The 27,421-nt window shown below is 35.3% G+C and overlaps 1 protein-coding gene across 1 annotated transcript; it reads left to right on the top strand.

Moving 5' to 3' along the window:
• On the top strand, positions 1-25,598 carry LOC126776155 (GTPase-activating protein). Its single transcript, XM_050498458.1, has 16 exons — positions 1-552; positions 11,157-11,277; positions 16,448-17,252; positions 17,332-17,447; positions 17,592-17,784; positions 17,895-18,043; positions 19,122-19,338; positions 19,679-19,882; positions 20,107-20,250; positions 20,651-20,745; positions 21,185-21,295; positions 21,511-21,650; positions 22,057-22,195; positions 22,393-22,586; positions 22,696-22,828; positions 22,918-25,598. Exons 1-16 carry the CDS (start codon positions 468-470, stop codon positions 24,371-24,373), a joined length of 4,302 nt encoding a protein of 1,433 aa, XP_050354415.1. The 5' UTR covers positions 1-467; the 3' UTR covers positions 24,374-25,598.
• The last annotated feature ends 1,823 nt before the right edge of the window (positions 25,599-27,421 follow it).

A 27,421-nucleotide genomic window follows, 5' to 3' on the forward strand; every position in this document is an offset into this window, starting at 1 on the left:
TCTGTCCATGAATCTTCTACCGCGCAGGCGCAGTTATGACGTGACGTAATTGTCCATTCATACTTTTTGTTCATTCAATGAGACAAATATTTTATTGACGAAGTGTTGTGTAAATCAAATTACAACTGTGACTGTCCAAGTCAAATCTAATATGAGTTATATTTTGCTTTATAATTCAGTGAAGTGAATATTTGTGTTAACTAGGCGTAAAGTGCATTCATTGATAAAATAAAGTGCACATATTGAGCACATGCGCAATGCAACTAAAAATTCATTCGATTTTAACTGTGCTTCGAATCCTGAAGGATGTGGGAAAATAAAACTGTTTACATATTTTCTTGTGTTCATATCGGATCTGCCCAGTTACTTAGAGCTTGTTAAAAACAGGCTCAAGTAGAACATTACGACACTCCGGAAGTGGCGGGACAAGCCGGCCGAGGGGCTCGTTCCGAAAGAGATAACAGCGGATGAAAGAGATAAACAGTTATGGATTTAACATGGCGGACGAAACGCGTAAAGTGCGAGTAGAAGAAAGATTGAAAATTAAGATTGGTACGTACTATTTATAAGCTATTTATCAATATGGGTTGAGTTTTTATAGTAGACTAGATTACCTTAAAATAAATGTAACTAATTAGGTTTAGTTTCGAGTGATACATGATTTGTTGTCACAGAGATGAACAGGTGGTAGGTACCTAAGAACTTTAAGATTTCCTGTCGAGCTAGCATACATGGATAAAGTTTACGGAGTAGGTTAGGGATCAGTGCAAGGTTGGTACAGTTGTAGGTTACCAAGTATCTCCTTAGACGAGTTAACAGTATCGGACGGCCCTTTGTTTTTGTCGTTGATTACTTTGACAGTTCGTGTACAGTTTATGAATGAATGCCGTGAACACAATGAACTCGTGCTTAGATCATATTAGATTAGATATCTCTTGTATACTATTGTATTAGTATTTTATTATCACGTCATCCATTTTGCTAAACTGCCAATGTAATATTTTGTTTTTGGATATTTTCGAACAGAAATAATGTACTATAACTATTTTTAATTTTAATTAAATTTTTACATAAATATTATTCTTATGTATGTAAGTTTGTTCATAAAATTGTGGCTTATGTGGCTTATTTATTTATTAGTTTATAATGTTCATTATTCCCTTGGGCTGAATGTCAGTGATAGGTATAATGAATATAATTCAGTTTTTTTTCGATTTTCATATGCTATGGGATATGAAAAACGAAATTTATAACTTTTATAACATTTTCTATATTATTGTACACACAGGTTTGTATACCTCCTATTATAATGTAATGTGGTACAGCTGAATTTTGTCAATAGACAGCTACTCTAGAAAACATATTTGATAACTGACTGATTGTTAAAATCAAAGTCTGAGGCACGAGATATTTACTTAAATAAACTATGCATAGCTGCTCTCAAATTAAATGAATATTTTCAATAGCACGAAATGATCATATCCTAACAAAATTAGTTTTGACAAAGCAAATGAAGCCAAGAATTTATTATTAACGGTATTGACTCTGTTATATTTGTTACTATGATGATGGAATACAGAATAGTGGCCGATAAACCTATCTTTAATTTATTTTAATCACCTATATAAAACAACTGTGCAATTATTATTACTTTAGCTTTACTAGGTATATATTATATTATCATTATTGGTATGATTAATAAAGAATTAAGATAATATTATAAAATTGCACTGAAGAGGTCAAAGATATCCAAACACAGTCAGTGATATTGCTCGTTATCAGTATTAAAGATCCATTTACAAAAATGAATAAAATTTAGTGTACCACTTTCTTCAAAGACAGTCAGAAATACAGTTGTCTAACTGGCATATGAAAATAAAGATGTCGCTAAAAAAAACCACAAAAGGTGATTAAATTTTTATTTCAGAAATTTTATTCTGATGCTGACACAACAAACTCAATCAAATTAACAGAAACATCTCTTTAGATTTTTTAATTTAAAGAAAAAAGATCATTAAAAATTTATTGTTTGCGAAACTCTAGCTCAATTAATTGGGTGGAAGGGGCTTAAAATTCATACAAACAGGTGAAGTTATTAACTTCTATTAGAAGGTCATTTTCATTACTTTAAAACAAGTTATTAATGAACACAAATTAAAACAAGAATGATAAAATATCTGCATCCAAGTGTAATTATTGTATAACATAATTCTTATCACAAATATATGTATGATTGAACAGATTTATATATATGTATGTATGATTCTCCAGTTATAATGCTTACTATGGAGCAAAAGTAATATTGTTTTAATGTCTATGTGGCAGTAGGTTATGATTGGGTGAAATTATTCTTTAGTTATAGTTAGAAATAATTATCCATCTAGGTCTTGCAGATATTTCTAAGATTGCACTTCATCGTGGGACCACCTGGTGGTTCCACTGTGATTCTCGGTCAAGTAATTGATTTTATGCAATCTATTAATAAGATATAAGACTTCAATAATATTATCAAATATTAACATTATTTTTTAAAATTAACAAATGATTTCAAATTTTGATATAAATATAAATAATGCTTACCATATTACTCATTTTTAAAAGAAGTTTTTGGCTCAGTAAGATTTAAAAAACAATAATAAATGTTTTTAGTTTAAGAGTTATAGCAATTGAAATTGAAGTTAAGCAATTTTGCATTATAGTTGACATTTTATATATGTAGAGACATTGTAATAAAAAAGGATAGAAATTGAGGAAAATGTAGTGATATTAAATATAAAATAATACATAATAATAAAATTGTAAGCAGAAAAAAAATACAACAAAAAGATTACACATTCAACTAAATAGTTTTTAAGATAATATATAACCTTTTTTTATTTAATTGTTTTCATTTGTCATCTGCTTAAATTACAATTTTTAATGCTCATCTAGAATCTCCTATTATGAACTATAAATATAAATACATTTATTTTTTAATGTATGCTTTCTATTTGAAAAAAATAAATATATTTATGTATAAAATCTGACAATCTTGTTACTGCCATGCTACGGTTCTGTTTTTTTTTTACTTGACTAATTCGAGTAGTTTCCCAACATAATTAAGAATTTTAATTAAATTTGAACAATCTATCACAATGTTGCATCAGTATAGTATCTTCATTGTGTAATACCATAGCTCATTAATTTGAAATAGCAACAACTTATTAAAGTGTAGTAACTGTGCAGATGATTGATTTGTGTGTCGGTAGCGGCGCGAACACATAAATCCAAAGATAACACAAAGTGTGTCTGACGCGATAAGGGTGCAGTATGCCTTCCGGGGCGCGACCCTAGACCCTTTCAACTGAACTGTTAGATATAACAAACAATGAACCTTATATAATATTTATTTTATCAAAATACTATTCGAATACTAAAGCTAAATGTTTAATTGTAATAATATTATTCACTACGGATATATCGTGAGGTGAGTTTTGCTCGCGACTTCGCGTGGAATTTGTAGTGTACGTTCCATCGAGATGAAACAAATGACGGGTGTACAACGAGGACTTTATAAAAAAATGTGTAAATCTATATCTCACTAAGAACGGATTTATGCAAATCCTATCCAATTATATTTTTCTTCTTATCTACTCGCGCGAAGCCGGGGCGACTAGCTATATATTTATACATTTGTCGTTTCCTTTCTGTAACATTTTACTAAAAAATATGTACGTTAAATGTTTTTATATAATCTCGATTTTGAAATGTTGGTATTTGTATAGTATCTAAGTTGGTCGTCCCATTTCAAACTATGCATGCTCTAAACGGTATGACCAAACGAATTTTGGTTTATTTTATTTTTAATAATCGAATCTGATTACACAAATTTAACTGTATATTTGATTTTATCACAAAATAATGCATTACTAATATTTGTGACAAATATTACAGGACGCCTTGCCTGTGTAAATAAAACCGCGTAAACATCCCACTGTTGGGAAAACGCTTCTCTTCTCTTGTGGAAAAGTTTTGGGCTTATTTTACGCCTTTGCTCCAATTTGAGGTTGATATTAAAATATTTTTTAAAAACATCATGAAGTTGGGCTTAATTAGTGTCGATATTGTTGAGCATTTATATAATACAAACTGATTACTTATAGTATTAATAAAATCGTGCTTAAATTTAGATTAACCGTCTGGTAACACTATTAGCAATTGCCAGCTTTATATACAGCGAATATGTACTTATGGTAACTTCCGCCGAGTCTGAACCTTATCTGTACTACACCTTTGTTCCTTGCCATCATTTAGTCCAGCTATCCAAATGGGCCGCATTTAAATGAATCCTATTATTTTTAATGAGTTTAATATAGTTACTAGTATATTTATATAATAATGATATTATATATATATATCGTTGTATTTGTTTATATTCAATAAGCTCGCTTATTCAAGGACGATAGTGGTAGATTATGTAAAACATAATCATAAACTAACCTAATGAAATTACCTAAAACTATAATAATGTAACGAGTAAAAATAGTCATATTTGATTTTAATAATTAATACTATTTAATTTATCTCATACGCTTGTTTAAAAAGAAGGTAACAAATAATTTAGTCCTGTCAAATTGGTATAGAGTGCGTACATCTGAATCCGCGCCAATGTTTTAATCATAAATATAATATACTACGATTGCAATCACTAATATATATATTAGAAACAACTTAAAGACATTTTTATTAATAATATATTCCAGTAATAGAATAATTATCAGTAATTAAATGTTGCTATAAATAAAAATCATCTTTCTTAATGTAACCATAATAGTAAGGCCTTGAGAGCTTGAGAGAGTTGTAGAATAAACGCTGCTTATGAGGGTAATAGTAAAATATAGTAATGGAAAGAATATTTACGATATATTTATATATTGTACTTGTTTACTAGCAATGCGAGGTTAAACATAGGCACTTAGTAATTTGTAATGATAAAACGAAGTATATTTGTCTGATAACGATGCAAATACGACCCGTTACTTATTACGGTTATGTTGTATTATTTGTTCCGTTTGATTGTTGATTTATTTATTTTAAATTAATCTTTTACTAATTACTACGAAATTAATTGCAAATTTTAAGTTTTAAAAAAGGACATACGTATATCCAACCGCTTCATATAAATACAGCCGATATTATTTTAATTTATTTTTTAAGTTTACATATGTAACAGATATTTGTAAAGTATCCTACGCGTTCTTTATAGGATTGATATCGGGTGACTATGCAGGCTAAGGCTTAACTGAGATGTTAGCCTACACTAGTATTAACCATTGCGCCAAGCTGCATGAGACTAGTTCTAAGAACTAGATTCTAGTTCTAAGAACATTATACCTTGTCTTATTCACATGTCTTCACAAAGAGATGGTTAATCTTAGATAGAGGGTTCCTAATTTAATAAAGACTGCAGTTACACCGACTTCCATCCGCGCCGATGATTAAGACCACCGGCTCTGTTTGGTCAGAGGTTTATTCATGGCAAGGTCCTTTTTTTTCGTGGTACACATTCTTAGTTTAGGTTGCGTAATCAAATAAGAAATTCATATATATCTAATGTCTGTATATAGTCATTCTAAAGTTTGGGCATTTTTTAAATTTCATATTATGTCGCTTTTTTTCGAACCTATCATTCAAGAGAAATATACATAAGTAATGGTAGGTTTAAATGTTTGTTAATTCAAGATACTAATTGAAATATACAGAACTTCAGTCGGAACCGGTGATATATTTACATTCAATCTAAGCCTGAAGTATGAAGCAGAAAGAGTACTTACAAGTTATCAGTTTATCGCAATCGAATCGAAACGTAATCGTTGCTGTTTAGCCGTTTTCTAATTCTTCTAATACAACAAACCCGTTGCAGTTCGATCGAAGTTGGATCGGAATAGAATCGGGAACGTAACGTAACCATTGCAAATTAATAGAGTAGTAGAATCGTCCCTCATTTACGATTCAGTAACAGTAACAGTAACAGTCTGTTAATGTCCCACTGATGGGTTTGGAGCTTATTCCACCACGCTGCTGCAATGCGGGTTGGTAGAATACATATGTGGCAGAATTTCAATGAAATTAGACACATGCAGGTTTCCTCGCGATGTTTTCCTTCACCGTCAAGCACGAGATGAATCATACACACAAATTAAGCACATGAATATTCAGTGGTGCTTGCTCGGGTTTGTACCCACGATCATCGGTTAAGATTCACGCGTTCTAACCACTAGGCCATCTCAGTTACGATTCAACTGAGGTTTATTTTTGTGAGGAATATAAATATAATAGGGAACGTATAGTAATCGTTATAAATTTGTGGAATTTTTCCTCAGATCTATGTAAAAAATATGTGACGTTTAATGCATTATGCATTATGAGCAATCTTTCATAACACAACGGACACGACATTGATACTTTCCGGAATATTTGATCACTATCGCATGAATGCTTGAAGAAACACAAGTTGTAATCAGCTAGCATATCCGCAACGATATTTTCATCGATAAAATTATTTATATTATTATAACTTAAACCACTTTCCCTTGTATCGCTTTGAAGATTAAATAGAACAATATTGATTTTCTTATTTATTAATGAATGTTCGTCTTTTAAATATTTCGGTTTACCTATAAATTTTTTTAAAATGTTTATAAAATTTATAGTTTTTTAAGATGTGATTAGTTAAATAATGCTGTCTTATATTAAAATACTAAATCGATAATGGCAGAAGGATAGAAATCATTGTTTAACTAAACATCCGCTAAACAACGTCTATAAAAAAAGCCGATAGAAGCTCTAATTAAAAACTACAAATGTTCAAAAGTATTCTCAGTGAGTTGCATGCGTATCAAGGTATGTAGTTCAGCTTCAGAGGCGTAACGTAACGTATTTGGTACAACATAGTGCGAACCGATGAGTGACATGAAAACGTACGCGTGGTCGAGCGGCGGGCGGCAGGCGGCGCGCGTTCATAGGCGTCGTTCGCTGTGGTAGTTATCTGCGACACGCCACGCTCCGTGAATGGGGCGAACTAACGTTTTTCATTCAGCGTACCCATTCATGGAAACTCGTCGCTCCGTTAATGAAAAACGATCTCATTAATCTTTATCGATGCGCGCTCTCGCCTTGACGATTCCTCACGTGGTTCGCTATGATTCCATTCAAAACGACTATCAATGATAAGATACACACAGCACGGTACACTTGTTTATCGAACCGAAAGATCGTTAGCTCGATGCTCCTACAATTGCATGAATTAGCGACTGGTATTTGCGAAATTGTTTTTGTAATTATCTTTGAGCGGGCGCGCCTCACGGGGCAATGGCCTCGATAATATATACGCAGTTATTACTAACCGAAATGGCTTTGTGATGAGTTTACATTGAAATGGAGAGATTTCATTTTCATGTACTCAAGATTTACATAAAAATAAATTTCTAAATAGCGTATATTATTATTGCGTATACATACGTATTGCCAACAATGAAACATAAGCAAGTAGATTGTTGGTTAGATTTCATCGTTAGTCGTTATTCGTTATCAGACCCTTATAAAAATTTCAACTTTTTATTTTTAATTGATCTTCGAACGCCTTATATTTTATTACAACTGAAATATGTATGTAACTCAACTTTAGATTGGGCCACTTGCTATAGCTAAGCATGTGGGTGAGGACCTAGATTCAAACCTGACTCCTATGTGGGAAGGAACTTTAGGTAGGTACTGTATAATATTTACATAACTTTTAGATTAAGGACACATAACTTAAGGATATAAATCAATTTTCTCATTAATTTATTATGTTTGGACCTAACAGTTTGGTATGAAATTGTAAAGACTTCAAACGCTCTTAGATGAAGTTTAAAAACATAATCTAATAATTGAGTACAATCAAAATTGGCTCGGATGCAAGTGATTAATTTCTTACGTCATCGTTTAAAGTGAGTAGGTGACTATTTACCGTATAATAACAATTAGGCTTAAGATATGTCCAATGAGCCTTATTGGAAATTAACGAACATAATAATATATTTTTTTATTCCAATCTAGTTTACATATTTTATAATATACAAGCGTTAGTTATTTCGAAAGTTCGTTATTTAAAACATTGCGTGCTCACAGTTACGATACCACAATGACTGTCTCTACAATTATGTAGCTTCTAAAATATTTGACTACACATTACAAACTCTCGATTTCGAAAGAGCGCGAGCTACGCACTAGTGTGGAAATATCATAATGACACTCGCTATTGTTGCCACAAACTACAAAGCAAGTATACGTTTCCTCAGGTACCCATGGCGTTATTCAAAGGTCCCGTTTCACTCCCACGACCCAGTTCGGTGGCGTGTGTTACCGTCTTGGATGATGATGACGGTTGTTTTTGCATCAACAATTATGTACAGTTTGTTGCAACTAGCTAGTTTCTCTCGTAGTCCAATTACGAATTTGTGGGAGTGTTCAGTGTACCGATGATACAAGGTCTTTGTTTTGGCCCTAACAATCGCCGTAATCTCACTCGAAGGCAGTAATTACGGGTGTAATGATGAGTGGCAATTTAGTCACAACGTTTAAGTGAAAGGCCGACTTTGTTGTATCTACTTTCCCTTACTGTTGTTTTTTTAACATTTTTGAGTTTATTTATTTATGATTTCGAATGAAATACTATTATAGAACGACATTTCCAATAATAATATAATATAATATAATTTTATTTGCAACTCTTTGCCTATGGAAGTCTGAAATGCACCGAATTTGTTTTAACAATGTAGTAAAACGTCCACCATCTTGTTCTCCTATTTAAGTCTAATTTATTAATTATTTATTGATAATTCTGTATTGGTTTATTACATAACATATAAATGTATTTAAATAAATGTACATATTTATGTTTGCCTGTTCAATTCTATTCATTTTCTTGACCTTAATGATAGCTGTTAAAGATCGTTTCTTATGTGGTATGACCGCAAGTTTATGTATTGCTCATCCGTTGCTCTTGATTGTATCGTTAGCTGTATGGTCGCAACTTGTATACCCTTCTTGTCGATATATCTTATTAAAATAATAATAATCATATAATAATAACAATATCCTAGGACTTTATTTACATAAGGCCATCTGATCCCAAACTAAGCAGAGCTTTTACTATGGAAACCAGACAACTGATATACTAATATATACTACTTTTCTTTTGTAAATACATACTTATATAGATAATTACACCCAGACTCAGGGCAAATAGACATTTTAATGCAAACAAATGTGGGCTGGATGGGAATCGAACCCATAACTTTCGGCGTGAAAGGCAAGTATCTACCAACGACGACAACCGGCCCTTATTTTTATAAATTATTTATATGATAATATGTACAAAATGTATTTATTATTATCAGCTATACGGATGGACTTGCAAGCAAAACATAGTAGTCATTTGAAATGCTTTTTCAATATAACCTAGACGAAGTAATATAAATATTAAAACTTTTTTTTTTATTATATAAAAAAAACATTTGTACAGTTTTGATTTACATATATAACGAGTGTAACATAAAATACTATAAGTAACTAAAATAGTATTAAGAAATACTAGTTCTCAAATAGGGCTTTAAAAAGAAAAAGTTTCTGCTAACGTTCCATGGACATATTGTACGGGCACGATGGTCACTCTGCCTCGCTTTGCCGTATAAAGCTATGTCTGACGAGGTCATAGAGTGCGGACCGTTGCACAACGTATGGACCTTCTATTTTATAAAATTCAATTCCTTAACACAGAAATAGCGACCTTTAATCGTTCAATCGGACTTAATTACGCTTGTCACGTCACACTACATCTCATGCTTGCACAAATATGACAAAATCCATTTTATAATACAATGGATTAAATCGTGAAAACAGCACATTAAATCGAAACTGTCAAGGCTGCGCGAGCGCGTGTCAATTAAGACCTCAAGTTTGTAAGAGTTCATTAGTTTTAATCGTATGTGGTCCGTTTAATTGGGATGACGAATGAAATAGCAATAATTGTGTCTCAAATTTTATTATTGTAATATTTCATACTTCGGGGACTGGCTGGTTAGTAAATAACTGGAATAAAATAAAAAACATAGCAGAGATGATGACAGATGTATAGAAGAAAAAGGCAAATTTAAATAGATATTAAAGATACCTATATTACACACAAACATGTATATGCATAACTATATAATTTATTGACAACTATAGTAACTCAGTTATGCTATTCTTACAACACTATTGTATTATAAAAGCGAAAGTGAGTTATTTATTATGCTTTAAATACTCAACTGATCATCATGAAAAGGACTTATGTTAACTTATAATTGGAATTTCTCGACTTTGAATTCGACTGAATACTATATGTTTTTAATTGAAGTATGTTTTAGTTGATGACAATAAGAACCTAAATGGATGACGACACGCGAACCAAAACGGAAAGCCAATGGCGCATGTAATCGGAGACACCTTGTTAGGTGACGTTAGGCGTCGTATTCTATATGAGTTGGTATCGTTTGTACGCGTGCGATGAATGAATTGCTTTACTATTAGTTAAAATACCTACACGGCATAGTTAATACCTATTACGATTCGTTTCATAATAACGTTAGCGTTATACCCGTGCATTAGTTATTCGTTATCACGTATTCATCATACATGTATATCCTGACAGTTATTACGTGCGGCATCTATAAATAAATCTCTAGTGATATTCTCCAGATTCATCGAAGTAGGACGCAAGCTGTCGGTCTTGAGCCGGATGATTAAAAAAATATTTTCGTTTCAATTTTTTTTTATCATTATTGCTAAATCTAAATATATTTTATTCATCTAGGCTTTTGTATGGACTTTTGAATCGTCGTTTTGTTTACAATATATTATATTAAATATATACACAATAAACCATCGGGTCGTAGTGTAGATTACTAAACTAAGTCGTTTTTATCAAATAATACGCTTTTAAGTATTAATCTTATTATAGAATATTTAAAACTATAATTTTTATAAATAATTCCCTTCCGAACAGAGTATTTCAAGGAGGATTTTTAGTTTTTACTTGATCTAAACATACTTATTTTTTTTATATTTTTATAATGCATTTTATTTTTAAATAGGTGAAGCTAAGAATCTACCCGCTCGCAACAATGGCGCCGCCTGCCAGCGTGACATATACTGTGTGCTGTCACTCGACCAAGAGGAGATATTTCGCACTTCCACTATGGAGAGAACACTTAAGTGAGTATATACTTGTTTTTAATTTATTTTAGAAAAGCGAACGAACAAATGGGTCACTCGATTGGGAGTGTTCACATTCGCCCGTAGACACTGTCATTGCGAAAATAAAAATACTAATTTCCGCTCGCGGCTACGCTTGTGAAGGTAGAAGGGCAGGTATGAGGTAGCATGTGTGTTAGCTTATAATATATATAATAGCTTGTAAACTAAGCTATCTCTTCTACAGACTCATTATATTCAATCCATCGAAACAAAACTCAAACAAAACTCTATCCATCCATCCACACAAATTTAAATAAATATAATAAGTTTAATACACAGATAAAATGCTTGGCACTCTTACGTCCACTTATATAAAGATTCTCTCATATAAAACTATAAAAAAATATTATGACATTTTGATTTAATTATAATGAATATAAGTTTTCAATATTTGTCCAGTACGCGTATAACGGTCCCTTTGTACTGCTTCCGGGCGCTGTTCCGGTTTTATCGGGTGTGAAACGTTACTGGCACATTAAATTTAGGGAGCAAACACAAATAGTGGGTCAAGGTTCGTGTCGTTTTGAATGGTTGTCAAATTATACGTTAGAAGTTCTGAATTAAGAATAATTAGAGTACGCTAACGTTTCCCGCTGTTTCGGTGTGTGTGTGTGTGTGTGTGTCGGTGGAATTTGGCACACTATTGTTTTCATTCTTCCTAAAATATATGTCATATGCAAATGTACCTGGCGTCCGTCCATAACCTCAATTGTTTATTAATTCGTTTCGCGAAGTTAGCACAATAATGAGCTTATTGTATCTTTTGTAACGTCTTTAACGGTGATTACTTAGGTATTACGAATTACATGTCCTTATTTATATAGTATATATTATATAAAATAACATGAAATTCACGACATGTCACGTCAACAGGCGTAATATTTCATGGAAGGGTGAAAGTGCAAAACGCAGCTACTTATATTATATATTAAAACCTCAGAAATGCGGACCTTTTTGTATAAATTTGATATATATATTAATTTAGTAGATTTTTCAGATAGACATTACAGTCTCCCCATTTATTAGTATACTTAGATATTAAAATAAATTTAATTGGTAGCTATAAGATTAAAATTACAAAATCGAATAGATACAAACGTTACTATGGTCTACAGAATTACCAGGATACATATTATTTGCAGTCTTGTCTTTCTTAAACCGGTGATGTTATGTTTTTTTACAAGCCCGCCAATAAATCTAGATTACAGGATGTAGTCGACTATTAGTGTCGATGCCATCTTTTTCCTCTTCCTAAATCTATTCGAGTGTAACGAATTTGTTTCTCGAAAACAATAAACTTTGTCGCTTTTACTTTCGTTGTATTTATAAAGCATTCACCGTCCATGCAAAACTACTTCCGTTCCTTGCATATGCATTAAGCGGTGCGTGTTAAATGCAGTAAATAGATGCATTAAATAATTGCGCAACATATTAACTGAGAAGCGCTAAACTTTTCGAAATAGTGATATTTCGAAAAACTATTATTTTTTCGTCACTTTACTTAGTGATTGAAATATCGAAACATAAAAATGTTTGTTATGTGTAAATATATTTTTTTATAATGTAAATTTTAGGAAACAATTACTTTGTTCTTTATTTCGATAAAATATTTGCATTCCTAATTAGATGCACTAATGAGCTCGTAAGACGTGCATTTATTCAATGAGCCCATCACACCTCTGAAACAACATTCATATTTAATTTGACGATAACAGCATTATTTGTGCATGATTTACAATCGTTGTGATAGTAAAATTTATATTAATGAAATAATTGAAACAGTTAATTTCAACCTAATTATAATAACCGCTATTTATAATAGAATTCATTACAATATCATAAAACTTTATTAACAAAACAACACCAAAGAATGCGCCGTAAACATGTGAAACTGGATTGAAAAAGATTGAGTAAATTATATGCGTGCGATAATTTTGGAAAAGGGAGGGCTAGGGATTCACGCAGCCAGCGAGGGCGGTGCGGCGTCGCGCCACGTCCCGGATGCATTTCCGGCGAGCGTGCGTCGGCGCGGAACGTCCCTTCCGCTACACCCCTCGCCATTCATTTTTGGAAATGAATGAGACTCGCTAGTAGCGATTACAACCATGCACTTTACATAAAAACCCCATGCGGGGAGAGGAACTAACTGATTCATAATAAACAGACATTTAAACCTGTTGCCGTTGATATGCGTTGTTATTGTTATTATAATATTATCTTATTACAATGTATGTAAATGTAATGTTTATTATCTGTTGGTAAAATAAACATGTTTTAAATGGAATCATTATTTTTAGGAGAAGAAATCGATTCATCTAATATCTTGGCAAAGATAAAATGCCAACATTTCTTTAAATAGAACACGCACATACGCACAATAGATATAACTTTGTTGAAGGGATATAACTTTTATATTCCATTTTAAGTTAAAGTAAAGTAACAGCCCGTTTCAGTGAAATTAGACACATGCAGATTTCGTCACGATCAAGTTATCCTTCAATACCAAGCACGAGATTAATTATAAAGATAAATTAGGTACATGATAATACAGTCTTGTTTGCCTGAGTTTGAACCCGTAATCATCAGATAATATTCAAGCGTTCTACACACTGGGCCTTCTCGGCTCATTTATATTTTTTTTTCTATTACTATGTTATGTTGACAGTTGTCAAAGAAGTGTATCGTTGTTAATTGATTAAGCGGAAGCTAGATAATGATTTGTGACCCCAAAGGTGAGCAGGACGCTGCGGCGGATATCGAAGGAAATGTCACGTCACTCAGCGAGAGACTTAATGGGTTCTTTGTCTCGTGATACCTTATCAGTTATGACTTCAAACGGCCAACTGTGTAACACTGTAGTCTATGTAGGACCGTTATCACAACGTTAATGATCAGTACACCTCTAATAACATCCATTGATACTTTCTAAATCGATATTACCAAGTATATTATATAATTACGTCACTATATAAAACATATTTTACACGGACATACAAAAAGAAACGGCTATACGTTCGTTTTTTGAAAAAAAAAAAACATTAAAATGATTCGTTTTGTGTTTGTGAAATTACTGAAAAGATATTATGAATAAGATATGAACGAACTTAATCCTATATTTAACTAAGAACATTCATCGTATGAAGTCATTTCCAGAAGCCGTTTCAGCTCGAGAACGTCATAAAAACCGATCTATTCAAATCTCATAGTGTTGCTGCATTAGCGGAAGCTTTTAAGTGATAAATTGATGCCGGAACCTCGTGGCGCGTAAAATGATCATCGCTGCGTCAAAACGGACGGCCGGCACCGGCAGTCGACGACTTTAAGTGCATTGCTCTGTTCCACGTACCGTCCATCCTTTTTGATTATTGAGACCGCGCTAAGAGGTGTAGGTGTGGTATGTTCCAATTATTGCCTGTCAGACGTGAGAAATACTTGTTAGCTCGCTTTAGGATGTTTCACTTAGCATTTCGTATGTGACTCTTGTCCAGATCCCAATTATAAAATCAAACAATTAGGCCGACGTGTGCAGTTAAAGTCTATGTGTAGGTATATGTTTTATATAAGTTTCGTAACCAATTTTTTGTCATTTTATATAATTTGTATACTTGTTGGATTTATATATGCGAATAAACAGTCTTTACAATATGTATAATTATAAATTCTCATCTTACGTTTTTTTTTAAATAATTATCATAATATCCCGCATTTATTTTATCTGAATATAAATACGTGTAACTCGTTTCTAAAAAAAACATAACAGCTATATATTGAATCACGTTCTTTAACTTCTAATTGTAATAAAAAAAAGAGCATGCGTGTGCGTTGCGCCTGCGCCGCCCCCTCTCAGCTGGTGGCAGTTCCGCCTCCGGTTTATAAATATTAGTGCGGCGCCGGATGCCCCAGCGAGCCTGTTTTATTACACTAGTATGTTTCATACTTATTGCAATACAACGGCATAATAAACATGAATTGTGTCTTGTCTGTACAACATATACAGTAAATAATATTATACACGAATTCATATTGTTATTTAATTGTGATTTAGATCACTCTTTGATCGCGATGATTTCACTTCACGTACATTGTTACCCAAATGTTTAACTATTAATTATTTATCAACGTCAAGTTTTCATCCGAATGATCGATTATGATGCACGACGTCTTTGCCATATCGTGTGATGCATGCGAATTCCATAATTAAATTAGTAAAATCACAATAAACACACACGGCCATGCGTGGTAAATCTTCGTAATTCTAAAATCGGCTTGGTATGGAGTTGTGGACAGTGTAAACAATTCGTCATACTTACATTCGCGGCGTTAATTTTCATAATAGTCTTTGTGCATTTAAATTTCTGTAGTATCACAATAAAGGCGAGTGTCGAAACTTTCACCTTTGTCGTGAACGATGCGAGCCCACGCGTATCCGTGCCGCGATGATTATCATGTTCACATTGAAGGGATAGACTACCATAAACATTCACACTTGTTTGCTTTCTAATGCCTCCTTACATAGAAAAATAATATTATTTATCGAAATTTAAGATATTTGCATTATATATTAAAATTTGATTCTAAGATTGTTCTGAAATTTCAATAGCCATTTTCTTTCGACATATCAATGACGGCCAAAATAAATTTTACTTTACTTGGAAAAAGATTTGATTAAAATATACTGTATCTTAATAAAGACTAATTTACATTTACATATTTTAGTTGAGTAATAATCGATTAAATAACCGAAACGTCAAATTATATTTTTATTTTTAAGGAAAACACCCAGGGTATGAAATAACAATAAAATAAAGACTGTTTCTGAAAAAGTTATGTGATAACATAATCCCCAATACTTTGCACTAAAATTTTAGGACATCTTAATTTAGTTACTATGCGAATAAATAAATACATTTTACGCATTCAATTAGTTAATTTTCCGTAAATGACATAACTATACCTAAATTGTATGAGTATATCATTTATAAATATAACACTTGTTCGGTACTGATAAGAAGTTAGAGAACTCACTTCGAACAACGATCATTACATTTCGATAATTCTCTCTGGTTAGTTGGATCTCTGTAAATACTTCTGTTACATGTCGATTTTGACATTGAACTTTTTGTTACAGCCCATTTTTCGGCGAGGAATTCCAGTTCGAGGTACCGCGAAGATTCCGATATCTGTCCATATACGTGTTCGATCGCGACAAACATCTCAAACAAGACAAAGTACTCGGCAAAGTTGCTATCAAGCGGGAGGATTTACAGCGATACAACAATAAAGACCACTGGTTTGCTCTGCGGCCAGTGGACGCAGACTCAGAGGTTCAGGGAAAGGCCTACATTGAACTCACTCTCGAGGATTCGAGGAAACGGTTGCGAATGGACCCGAAACCGCCCGATCCGGACGCGAATGCCGACAACTTCTCGACGAAGACGAAAGCTAATAATCTCACTAGACTATCGGAATATTGTAAAGAGAGCATGAGGTTTGGATCGTGCTCTAGCTCGACGAGCAAAAAACTTCTCAGTTCTGTTTCGACGGAACCGTCGCTAGCCTTGTCGCGGTCGGAGAGTTTAAAAGATCGCGCACAATGGGCTGTGCGGACGAAACCTCCGATGCATGCGATGTCGGAACCCGATGCATCACCCACACCCACCGCCGCCGACTACTGGTCGGATCCAGAAAGACATTGTGCCGCCCGCGTAGGTCCTGACACTTTAAGACTTCGAGTGTTAGAATGTTCAGAACTTACTACAAAAAACGGTCAATGTGACCCCTTCGCTCTCGTTACGTTATTGTATTCAAATGGACGAAGAGTCGAAAAACGCACAAAACCCAAAAAGAAGACGGTCAATCCACAATTTGATGAAATTTTTTGTTTCGATCTAGTAATGGAAGCCGATCCTAAAGATAAAGATGGCTCACAAACGGTAAGTTCCTTAATCTGACCTGATTATTAGAACAGTTTGTCGCAATAGAGAGAGATTAACATATGAATTCCTTACGCAGGCCGGAGTAGCTTGTGAAGCGAGGGTGTCTGTTTGGCACGACGGGGCTACACCCGTGTTCCTTGGCGAAGTGCGATTACAATTGCGGCAGCCCGCACCCGCTCCTCTTTGCGCATGGTAAGAATAAAGCAGTTATAAAAAATATCAATTATAAAGTAAATATGTCAGACTAGCCAAAAGGTAACGTGGTTTCACTACACCCGATCATATTACAAGAACGTTTCGAGTTTTCATTAGATTCTAAAAGTATTCCTGCCGCAGGTTCTTCCTGACGTCGCGCGCGGGCGGCGCCCTGTCTCGCGGCGCCACCCCGCCAGGCACGCGCCTGTCGGCAGCGGGCAGTGCCACGCTGGGCTCACTGCGGCTGCTGCTGCAGTACACCGTCGACCACGTCTTCCCGCTGCACCACTACACACAACTGGAGGAACTATTCCTCAGGAGTGTCCATCAAAAGGTGAGAACGATTTATTTAGTCACCGATAATAGTTAGCTTTTTTTTCGAAAAAAAAAATTCCTATTTTATACAAAGAGTTTATTTATTTAATCAAAATAATCAACTTTCAGCCAATCACGACATCGGCTGTTTACATTCTCGGTGAGATAGTATCAAGCAAGACGGATGCGGCACAGCCATTGGTACGACTGTTCACACACCACGACCTTATCGTTCCCATCGTGAAGGAGCTCGCCGATGCAGAGATATCTGTCCTCACGTAAGTTTGGACATACGTTAATCATATACATATGCAATTAAGGGCTAAACGAATCGAGTAACACGAAAATCGTATCGGGCTATTAATTTGAAAAACCAATTGAAGAGGCGTTACATATACACGCATACCGAACTTTAACCAATTTTATATACAAATACAAACATTTTTTTTTACAAGAGAACCGAATACATAAAGAAATTTTAATTTTGTGAATTCATTTAAAATGTAATTAAACGTCTTTTCCAAATATTGCGAAATAGTGTCGCATCTTTTTTTATATATATAATTATGCCAAGGTTAATATTTTTCATAAAACATTGCCCAATACTTTTATAACGCTGTTCATACCCACGATCGTAAAAGAGTTATCGTCACAAGATAATCACTGTAGTTATTACAATCTAAATACAAATACATTTGTGAGAGCCCGTTCTCAGGTAAACTATCTTCTAATGACATATCATTAAGGGGCGATGTATATCTAGCAGGATAAATAAACTTTAATGCCCATAATTATAATCATGAAGAAATTACGACAGCATTCACAATGCAATGTGACGCTTTTGTGAGAATTTTTAGAGCATTTTTGTTACAGCAATAATTACCTTGACCACTTTACCTTTTAACGATGTGTATTTCTTGTATGAATTTCGTATTTCGAATTATTGCTATATACAAGTACCTATAATGTATAGTCAAATATATAATAGCTGATATATATATTTTTACAATATGATTCAAACTATTTTATGTATCATTTTCATAATCAATAATAGTTCTTGTACTTTTAAACGGGCAACGAAAATATTATCCTTAAATTAATCGTATTCATAATACTGATATATTTGCTCAAGTAAAATGAACAAACAATCAATTTAGTTATTATACTTACAAAGTTTTTTACAATTATTTCATATTTATTCAACGATATCTAGATATCTTTTTTATTCGAATTTTATTATAATATAAAGTTACTCCGATCCGATTACATCCGTCCGATCTTATTTGTAATAATATGAACATAATACATTAACTAAATATGATTTTTTCTTATTCGTATAATTCGTCTGGTTTCCAGTGACGCGACGACCATCTTCCGCGGTAACACGCTGGTGTCGAAGATGATGGACGAGGCGATGCGGCTGACGGGCGCGTCGTACCTGCGCGGCGTGCTGCGGCCCACGCTGGCCGCCGTGCTGGCCGAGCGCCGGCCCTGCGAGATCGACCCCGCGCGCGTCAAGCCCGCCGCCGCCGTCGCCGCCAACCTCGCCAACCTCAAGGACTACGTCGAGCGGGTACTGTCTCCAACGCAAGAAACGGACTATCATATGATATTTCTTGCAAAGTCAGCCTATGGGCAATTCAATTTATTTGCTTTCAACCTAATATATTATACATGTTAAGTGATTATATTTTTGACATGCAAATATTTTTACTAAAATTAACTATTAAAATATATATTAAAAAGCTTATCCGTGTCGTTATAATATGTCGATGACTCATAGCGGCAATGTAAGCGATGGGTAACATTTCTTACAATGCCTATGCCTATGGGCATTGGTGACACTGGTACTATCAGGTCCATATGCTCATTCGCCTACCTATACTATAGTGGCTAATCATGCGCACGCGCAGGTGTTCGCGGCGATCACGTCGTCGTACGCGCAGTGCCCGGCCGCCATGTGCCGCCTGTTCGACGCGCTGCGGCAGTGCGCCGCGCGACACTTCCCCGCCAACGCGGAGGTGCGCTACTCCGTCGTCTCCGGCTTCATCTTCTTGAGATTCTTCGCGCCCGCTATCCTCGGGCCGCGATTATTCGATCTCACCACCGAACAAATTGTAAGCTTTGTTGTTCTTTACAAGTAACATCACTATGTAAGACAATACCAACTAATGATGGACTTCAGCTTCTGTCTGGATGTTAAAATAAACTGGTATTAAATTCCATAAAGCAGGTTTTTTTTTTAAATTCGATGTGATTATTCAAATTCACTTTGACAATATTCTGTAATGAAAGATCAAATTATTATTCTTAAATAAGTAACGTGATTCCTTGTTTTTAGGATCCCCAAACAAATCGAACGTTGACACTAATCTCGAAGACGATTCAGTCGTTGGGCAACCTTGTGAGCAGCCGCTCGGCACAGCAGGTTTGCAAGGAGGAGTATATGGCCGAACTCTACCGCAGCTTTTGCACACCCAGACATGTTAGTATACTGTTATACTAATAAACGAACACTCTAACACAGTAACTATCTTATATTTTAAAATTATATGTTATATTAGTGCTAAATTGTAGAATAACTAAACTAAATAGGCCTTTAGTATGGGAAATATTATTTATATCGGTAATATATACCCTTAATGTTTGGGCTAGCTAGCACGATACTAATTATATATAATATTTGTTTTGATCTGTATTTAAAAAAAAAAAACAAGTTAGTACTATAATATTTTGCGACATCCAAAAATAGCCACATACGTCAAATATTAGTATGGTTAATTTGACGATATAAGAAACCATGAATTAATAACATTTAAAATATCTAAGGGACAGAATTACGATCAAACCTTTTTTTTTAAATTTCGTTAAATGTTCGCCTGCAGGTACAAGCAATAAAGCAGTTTTTGGAAATAATCTCTACAAGCTCAGACACGCAAAATAATAACGTGCAAGAGACACCCGTTCTACTAAAAGAGGGGTAAGCACTCAAGACACCATTATCACTTAATTCTCCCACTTAAATCGGCACTTTATTTTGTCTATGGATTTTTCTATAATCGAAATATTATCGTTTTGTTTATGCATCATTTGGAAAAGTTATGGGTATGTATCATTTAATTTCGATCATTTATTTTGCAAGGCGATATGTTTTATGAAATATTTTTATTGTTTTGTCATTAATATTGATTTCTTTTTTGATTTATTCGCTTCACTTTTTATTTTACGTACTTTATTATTTTTATGTAACGATTGGTTTTAAATTCGCTTTCTTTTCATATTAAAAATGAATACAACAAGAACATAATATAATTGTTAATATAGAATATATTTCGTATTATTTTGATGTATATCGGTATAGTAATATATAAGTAGGGTTAAGGGCAGTGCAATGAGTATAACGATGGGCTTGCGTACAGGACTATGATCAAGCGGTCGGAGGGCGTGCGCGGCGGTGCGGGCTCGCCGCGCCGGCGGTGGGCGCGCTCGGCGCATCCGCACTGTAAGCGGAGACATTTCAGACTCACTAGGTAAATTATATATTTATCATTTTATAATTATATAAACAGATCACAATGTGTTACATATATCGCTATAAGTTCAATAAATTTTATTTTACGTCATAACGTTTTTTTTGTAATACTTATACCAAGCTATACCTTTTATATACTATAAAAGAATATCAGTTGACAGGTGCCATTTTATATAATATAAATGTAAGCAAATTCTCATATGTTCATAACAGTGGGGAGTTGTCGTGGTCACGCTGCGGTGCGAAGGGCTCGGGCGCGCACCGCCTGGCGCTGGCCGGCGTGCTCAGCGTGGCGCCCGTGGACTGCCCGCCCGCCGGCGCACCACTCGACGCCAACAACATCTTCCAAATAGGTGAGAAATACATACGTACATATGACATTTGACAATAATTTTTTATACACATAATAGACAAGCGCTTGACCGTTGACTTGCCTGATTTTAAGCATAGTCACGGTCTAGGATGCGCGCCTTGCCAGAAGGAACCCGTTTACCATGGATTTGAAGACACCAACATTGTACCTATCAGACTCAGGCAAAGCATTCAACAGATTCGCAGTGCGAATAATAAATGTGGATTCAAAGGGCTTCGCACGTAGTTTATTTAGTTTTATTTTCTACTATTATATAAAGTATATATGTATTAATAAAAGTAAAATGAAAATAGTAAATTTAGTATTATATAACTTAAATATTATTATTAAAGCAATATAAATAATCGAATCAAATTAAATAATGTACGTTATATGATATCCGTCAGTGCACCGCGAGCGCGTGCTGTTCGTGCAGGCGAGTAATTGTGTGGAACGCGCCGAGTGGCTGCGGCTACTGTCCGCGTTGTGCCGCCGCTCACCCGCTACGCTCCATGCCGGATACTATGCTGACTCCAAGTGGACATGGTAATATCACATGAATCGAAAAGGCAATAGCAACTAATTCGTAAAACAATATTTAATTAATACTCTAAACTAAAGAACAAAAAACAAATTACACTGAATGTTCTTTTAAATAAATTATAAATTTAGCATTTCTAAAATTTAATTATATTACTTTTCCATTCGAGAACATTGAAAATTTAATAATACTTTATCTACAGCTGTGGGCGATCAGAGCCGGACGCAGAGGGATGTGGTAGCGGCGCGAGTGAGAGCGCAGAGGGCGAACGCGACGCCCCGCGGGGCACGGCCGCGCTCGCGCTGCGACTCGACCCCGCGCGAGACCTGCAACGTCTGCACGCTCAGCTCGTTGCACACGTGCACCGTCTCGACGAGCGCTTGCATCGCCCGCCTGGTTCGTTACCACGGATAATCTGTACATTTGCTGAAGTTGATCTAATCTGCATAATATCTATTCTATTCTCAATCTGATAGTGAAAATATAACTATTATTATTATTTTAGATGATACGAGTCTAGAAGAACGCGAAGCGGAAGCGGTAACTTTACGCGAATTGCAAAAAATTATGTTCGATCTTGAACATCGTCACTGTATATATCGAAGATCGTTAGCGAGAGAAACAAAATATGGAAGCAAGTGAGTGTATTAAATAAACTCTGTAATAGATATTATAAAATATTTAAAAATATATATATATATATTTAATTTTTATAATGAATTTTCAGACAAGCTCCAATTGGCGACGATAATTACCTTCACCTCGCAGGAGCCGCAAATAACGTTGACAGTGGTTCCTTTTTCTGGCGACCGTGGCGTGGTGATTCGTCGCCTACAATCGATTTAGATGGCAAAACGCTTCCCCTGCAAACGCCAAACGACATCTGCTCAAGTACTGAGTCGTTAAAACTAGCACGACACGGTGACGAGCGCTCTTCTGGCAAATCGAACAAGTCCACCGGAAGCGGGTATCTCACTATGTCCTGCATCAAACATGAACCGTCCGAGGACAGTGACGCTTCGACTGAAAAGCCAGCAAGACCACCTAAACCCGCGCGCCTATCTCCATCGCGGGCGCCTCTTGTCTCGCCTGTCTTGCCGCTTTGCGAGTACGTCGATGTCGAGCTAAAACCGCCGCTGCGTAGACCCAAGCCTGATCTCACACCTACTAAACGACCGGAACATGACATCTCCAGTCGTTGCAGAGAATACGAACTAATGGCCAACTTTATGAGCCACGCGCATACATCCGACGATGATGCTCCACCCGCTGTGCCTCCTCGTGGAAATACGGCGTCTCGAGTGCGAGTGCAAGCTAAGCCATTAGAAATCGATGTTACGAAATCGGATGAACACGCAACTTTCAGACACGAAATTGTATGTGGATCAACAACGAGTCTTCCTGAAGGTACCAGCTCGGAAGATCGAAGAAATCTTCCGGAAGGCACCGATGTTCGGCCGGCTAGCAAAATTGATACTGTATCAAATGACGATAGCCTTCTTGATGAATTGCAACGAGATACATATTGTGTTTTAAAAGTTTGTGAAGATGAAGTACCAGATTTCGACAAGAGTGATATTAAATCTGAGGAATCTACAGATATAAAAGAAAAGGAAGAATACGGGATGTTTTCAAGAATAAGCTTGCAACGGAAATCAAACCCTATTAAAACACAATCGAGCTCCATAAAGCCTTTAAAAACTTCAAATTCCACGTCAAACGTACAAGACGCTGGATCTCATTCCTCTCGCCCTCTCACCGAAAGACTAACGCCATTCTTCTTAAAGAAAAAACCTAAGCCACCGGAGGATTCACAAGCCTCAAGTAAATGTACGAGAAAAGAGGATAACCTGATCGGAAGGTTGACTCCACGATTTGGGCAGTCTCGTTTGTACAACCGTGGCCAGTCGCTGGAGCTTGCGACGCCAGAGAGTAGGACGAAACGTATCGAGCGTTCGGCGACCACAGTCAACATCCCAACGAGACCTATAAATTCCTCGATCGTGGCAAATCTAAAGTTTCTGACATTGCACCGATACGGAGCGCAAGACGATGTGCAGTGTCACGCGTTTGTGCGCACGGCAGAGCAAGAGGGCAGCGGCGCGGGTGCGGAGGGAGACGAGGAAACGTGGCGTCGTCCTCGCGGGCCGCTGCTCGCCGCCACTAACGACATCAGACTGTAGCACACGCTCGTACTATCTTGCGAGGAAATTATCTCCGTTTATGTTTCTAGTGTTAACTCAAAATGGTGCTGAGCGCGGTGTGCGGTGATGGTGCGATTGTAAATTATTTGAACTATGGTTGTATTTATTGCTATATTTTTCGAACTTCTTTTCGTCGACCTGATGTATGTGCCTCCTCTAGTTTGTAGTAGTATTTTTTGAACGAGTGTATCGATATGGTCTAATAAATGATATGATAGTGTTAATACTCAAATGGTGCCAAGTATTTTGTGACCCCGCCCTACCGGCGGTTGGACTCTCATTCCTCTAGCACAGTAATACTGCGGAGTTAAATATAAATATACTAAAGAATTATAATAGTTATTTTTTTCTGTGATTGGTGTTTAGTACCCAAGATTGAATCTATTGACACAAAGTACCATACTCTACGTATTTGTGTATTATATTTTATGTAAATTTTAATGTAGAAAAATAGTATAAAACATCAAAATAAAGATTCCTTCCGAGCACCGATTACTGTAATATAATTAATTACATTTTAATAAAAGCTAATATTATTCGAAATAAATAAATTCTCGCGTAGTCAGGAATTAAATAAACAGTATAATTGTGTATATGTGATATATCGTCCTCTCTTAATCTTAGATTAAATCATTAATAGATTTGTATTTTACATTGATTCAACATATATTGAGAAATGAAGTGGTTCATATAAATAATGTAACTTCTGGTTTTAAACGACACTGCTCATGAAAAGTCTTGCACGTCAATTTAATGTACTTAAAAAATTGATATTGTTAACTTTGCTGTCATAACTAGAAATCTGTTATTAATTGTATTGAAAATGAATATTCTAAATGTTATGATATATAACGGCCTTAGCATTTCAATCATGCCTGCATCAATGGCCTTTGGGAACACCACACTTAATCTGTGATTCACTTTACAAACTCAGCTGATATTTTATAGTTATGTTTATTGTACAAAAAGTTACTTTTTTATTTAAAAAAACTGCATTTTATTTGACTACGAAAATGTCAATTTTATCAGATTTAAGTTTAAATATTAACAGCAACAAACAAAACGAAAAGTTGTTACAAAATTACATTGTTGTCATATGAATTTAAAGAAATAAATAATTTTAAGGTAAAATATGCAATGTACAAATTAATATTTCTTTAAAATATATTATTATGTTATTTATTTCACCTATTTCACTTTGTTAATAAAATTAAAATATAAGTTCAAATTTATTTCTGTGTTTAAATTTTTCATTATTAAAAGCATTTTTTTCAATATGTGTAACAATAAGCTAGCAGCTACCAGTCTATACTAAACGTGGTTCAAATAAGGGGTTTTCCAATATGATATTTTCTCAAATAATCATAGTGTTATTTAAGGATTGCCTGACCGATTTCAGCCACGCCAGCCACTCTCAACCAAGAATGGCCAACTGCGCAGGACTTATCATATTTCACACATGTATGCGCATACGCAAGTGCAATCTCTATCTGTTGTCGGTCGAATATAATAATATATAAGAGCAACTGCTCTTTTTGGTTGTGTTGTATAGCCTTTCTAAAGGCTGCTAAGGATTACTTCAATTGAATTGAACCTAGTTTCTTGAGATCTGCGGCTTTGACAACTAGCCACAAGGTATTCAAGGAAGTCGTACCTAGTATGTTAATATTATCATAACCTATTTTTGGATAATACTATCATCTTACTAACTGTACAGAACAAATTATTCTCTATTGCGTCACACGAATAGTAAGATGAAACTACAGATTCCATACGACAAATAAATTTAGGAGTAGGACCTACGGCTTTACGAGACAACATTTGTACTTTGTATCTGGTGTCTTATAAACTAGCCAACATAATCAACGAGATAACATGATTATAGCATTATATATCTTTTTTTTCTCATGCGCTTATTTAAATATATTATATTAGCTTTCAATTTTCTTTTACAGAAGACTTTAAATTAATATGTTATTTATTTTGACAAAGTTAATAAGTATGTCACTATTAACACTTTTACTGTCAGTTCCGTCTTGTCATCTACCCCAATTTCAAGGAAAAACTTATTGCATCCTCGTGCCTCACGAATCACAACTCGATTACGAATCGTAAGACGTATTTTTTTTTATATGTCCGGGATGGCAAATGACTACTACACCTGATGGTAAGTGGTAGTAGAGTCCAAACGCGACGACGGCCAGTACAGTCGGGAAGAATGTTCTGTACTAGCCGTCACCGCCTTGCCGGCCCGCAAGATGCCTCTTCACGCCTCGTTTGAAGGAACCCGGGTTGTAAGAGGAGGGGAACACGTGAGCTGGTAAGGAATTCCATTTTTTGGTAGTGCGACAAAGAAAGGAGTTGCCAAATTTCTTTGTGCGCGATGGAATTGATGTCACAGTTGGGCGGTGACATCGAGAACCAACTCGCGTGGACTTAAGAAGGAAGGGGGAAGCAGGAATTAGAAAGAATAATTCCTCAGAGCACTCGCCGTGATACAGTCGATAGAAAGCGCTCAGTGCTGCTATCTCGCGACGCAATTGTAAAGGTTCAAGGGTGTTTGTGACCTTTACGTCGCCAATAATGCGTACTGCACGTCGCTGCAACCAGTCCAAGGCCTCCAGTAGGTACTTAGCGGAGCCATCCCAAAGGTGCGAGCAATATTCAACGCAAGACCGTACCTGTGTTTTGTATAACAGGCACAGTTGTTGCGGCGTGAAAAAACGCCGCACCTTGTACAGAACTCCGAGTTTTCGTGAAGCTGTTTTTATAATAGCCTCGATGTAATCCCTTGGACTAAGGTCGCAGCGAACGTCCATCCCCAGCATGGCGATTTTGCTTTGTATCATCAGCGGTGTGCCACAGAGGGAGGGATGTGGGTAAAATGGTGACTTTTTCGCTGTGAGAGCGCATACCTGTGTTTTCTTGGCATTAAACTCAACAAGATTATCAGAACCCCATTTGGCAATGAGCTCTAACGTCCTATCGAGTTCAATGACAAGATTCTCCCGCCTCTCCTCAGTTTCC

This window comes from Nymphalis io, chromosome 2 (assembly GCF_905147045.1).
Source record: "Nymphalis io chromosome 2, ilAglIoxx1.1, whole genome shotgun sequence".
Classification (NCBI taxonomy): Eukaryota; Metazoa; Arthropoda; class Insecta; order Lepidoptera; family Nymphalidae; genus Nymphalis; species Nymphalis io.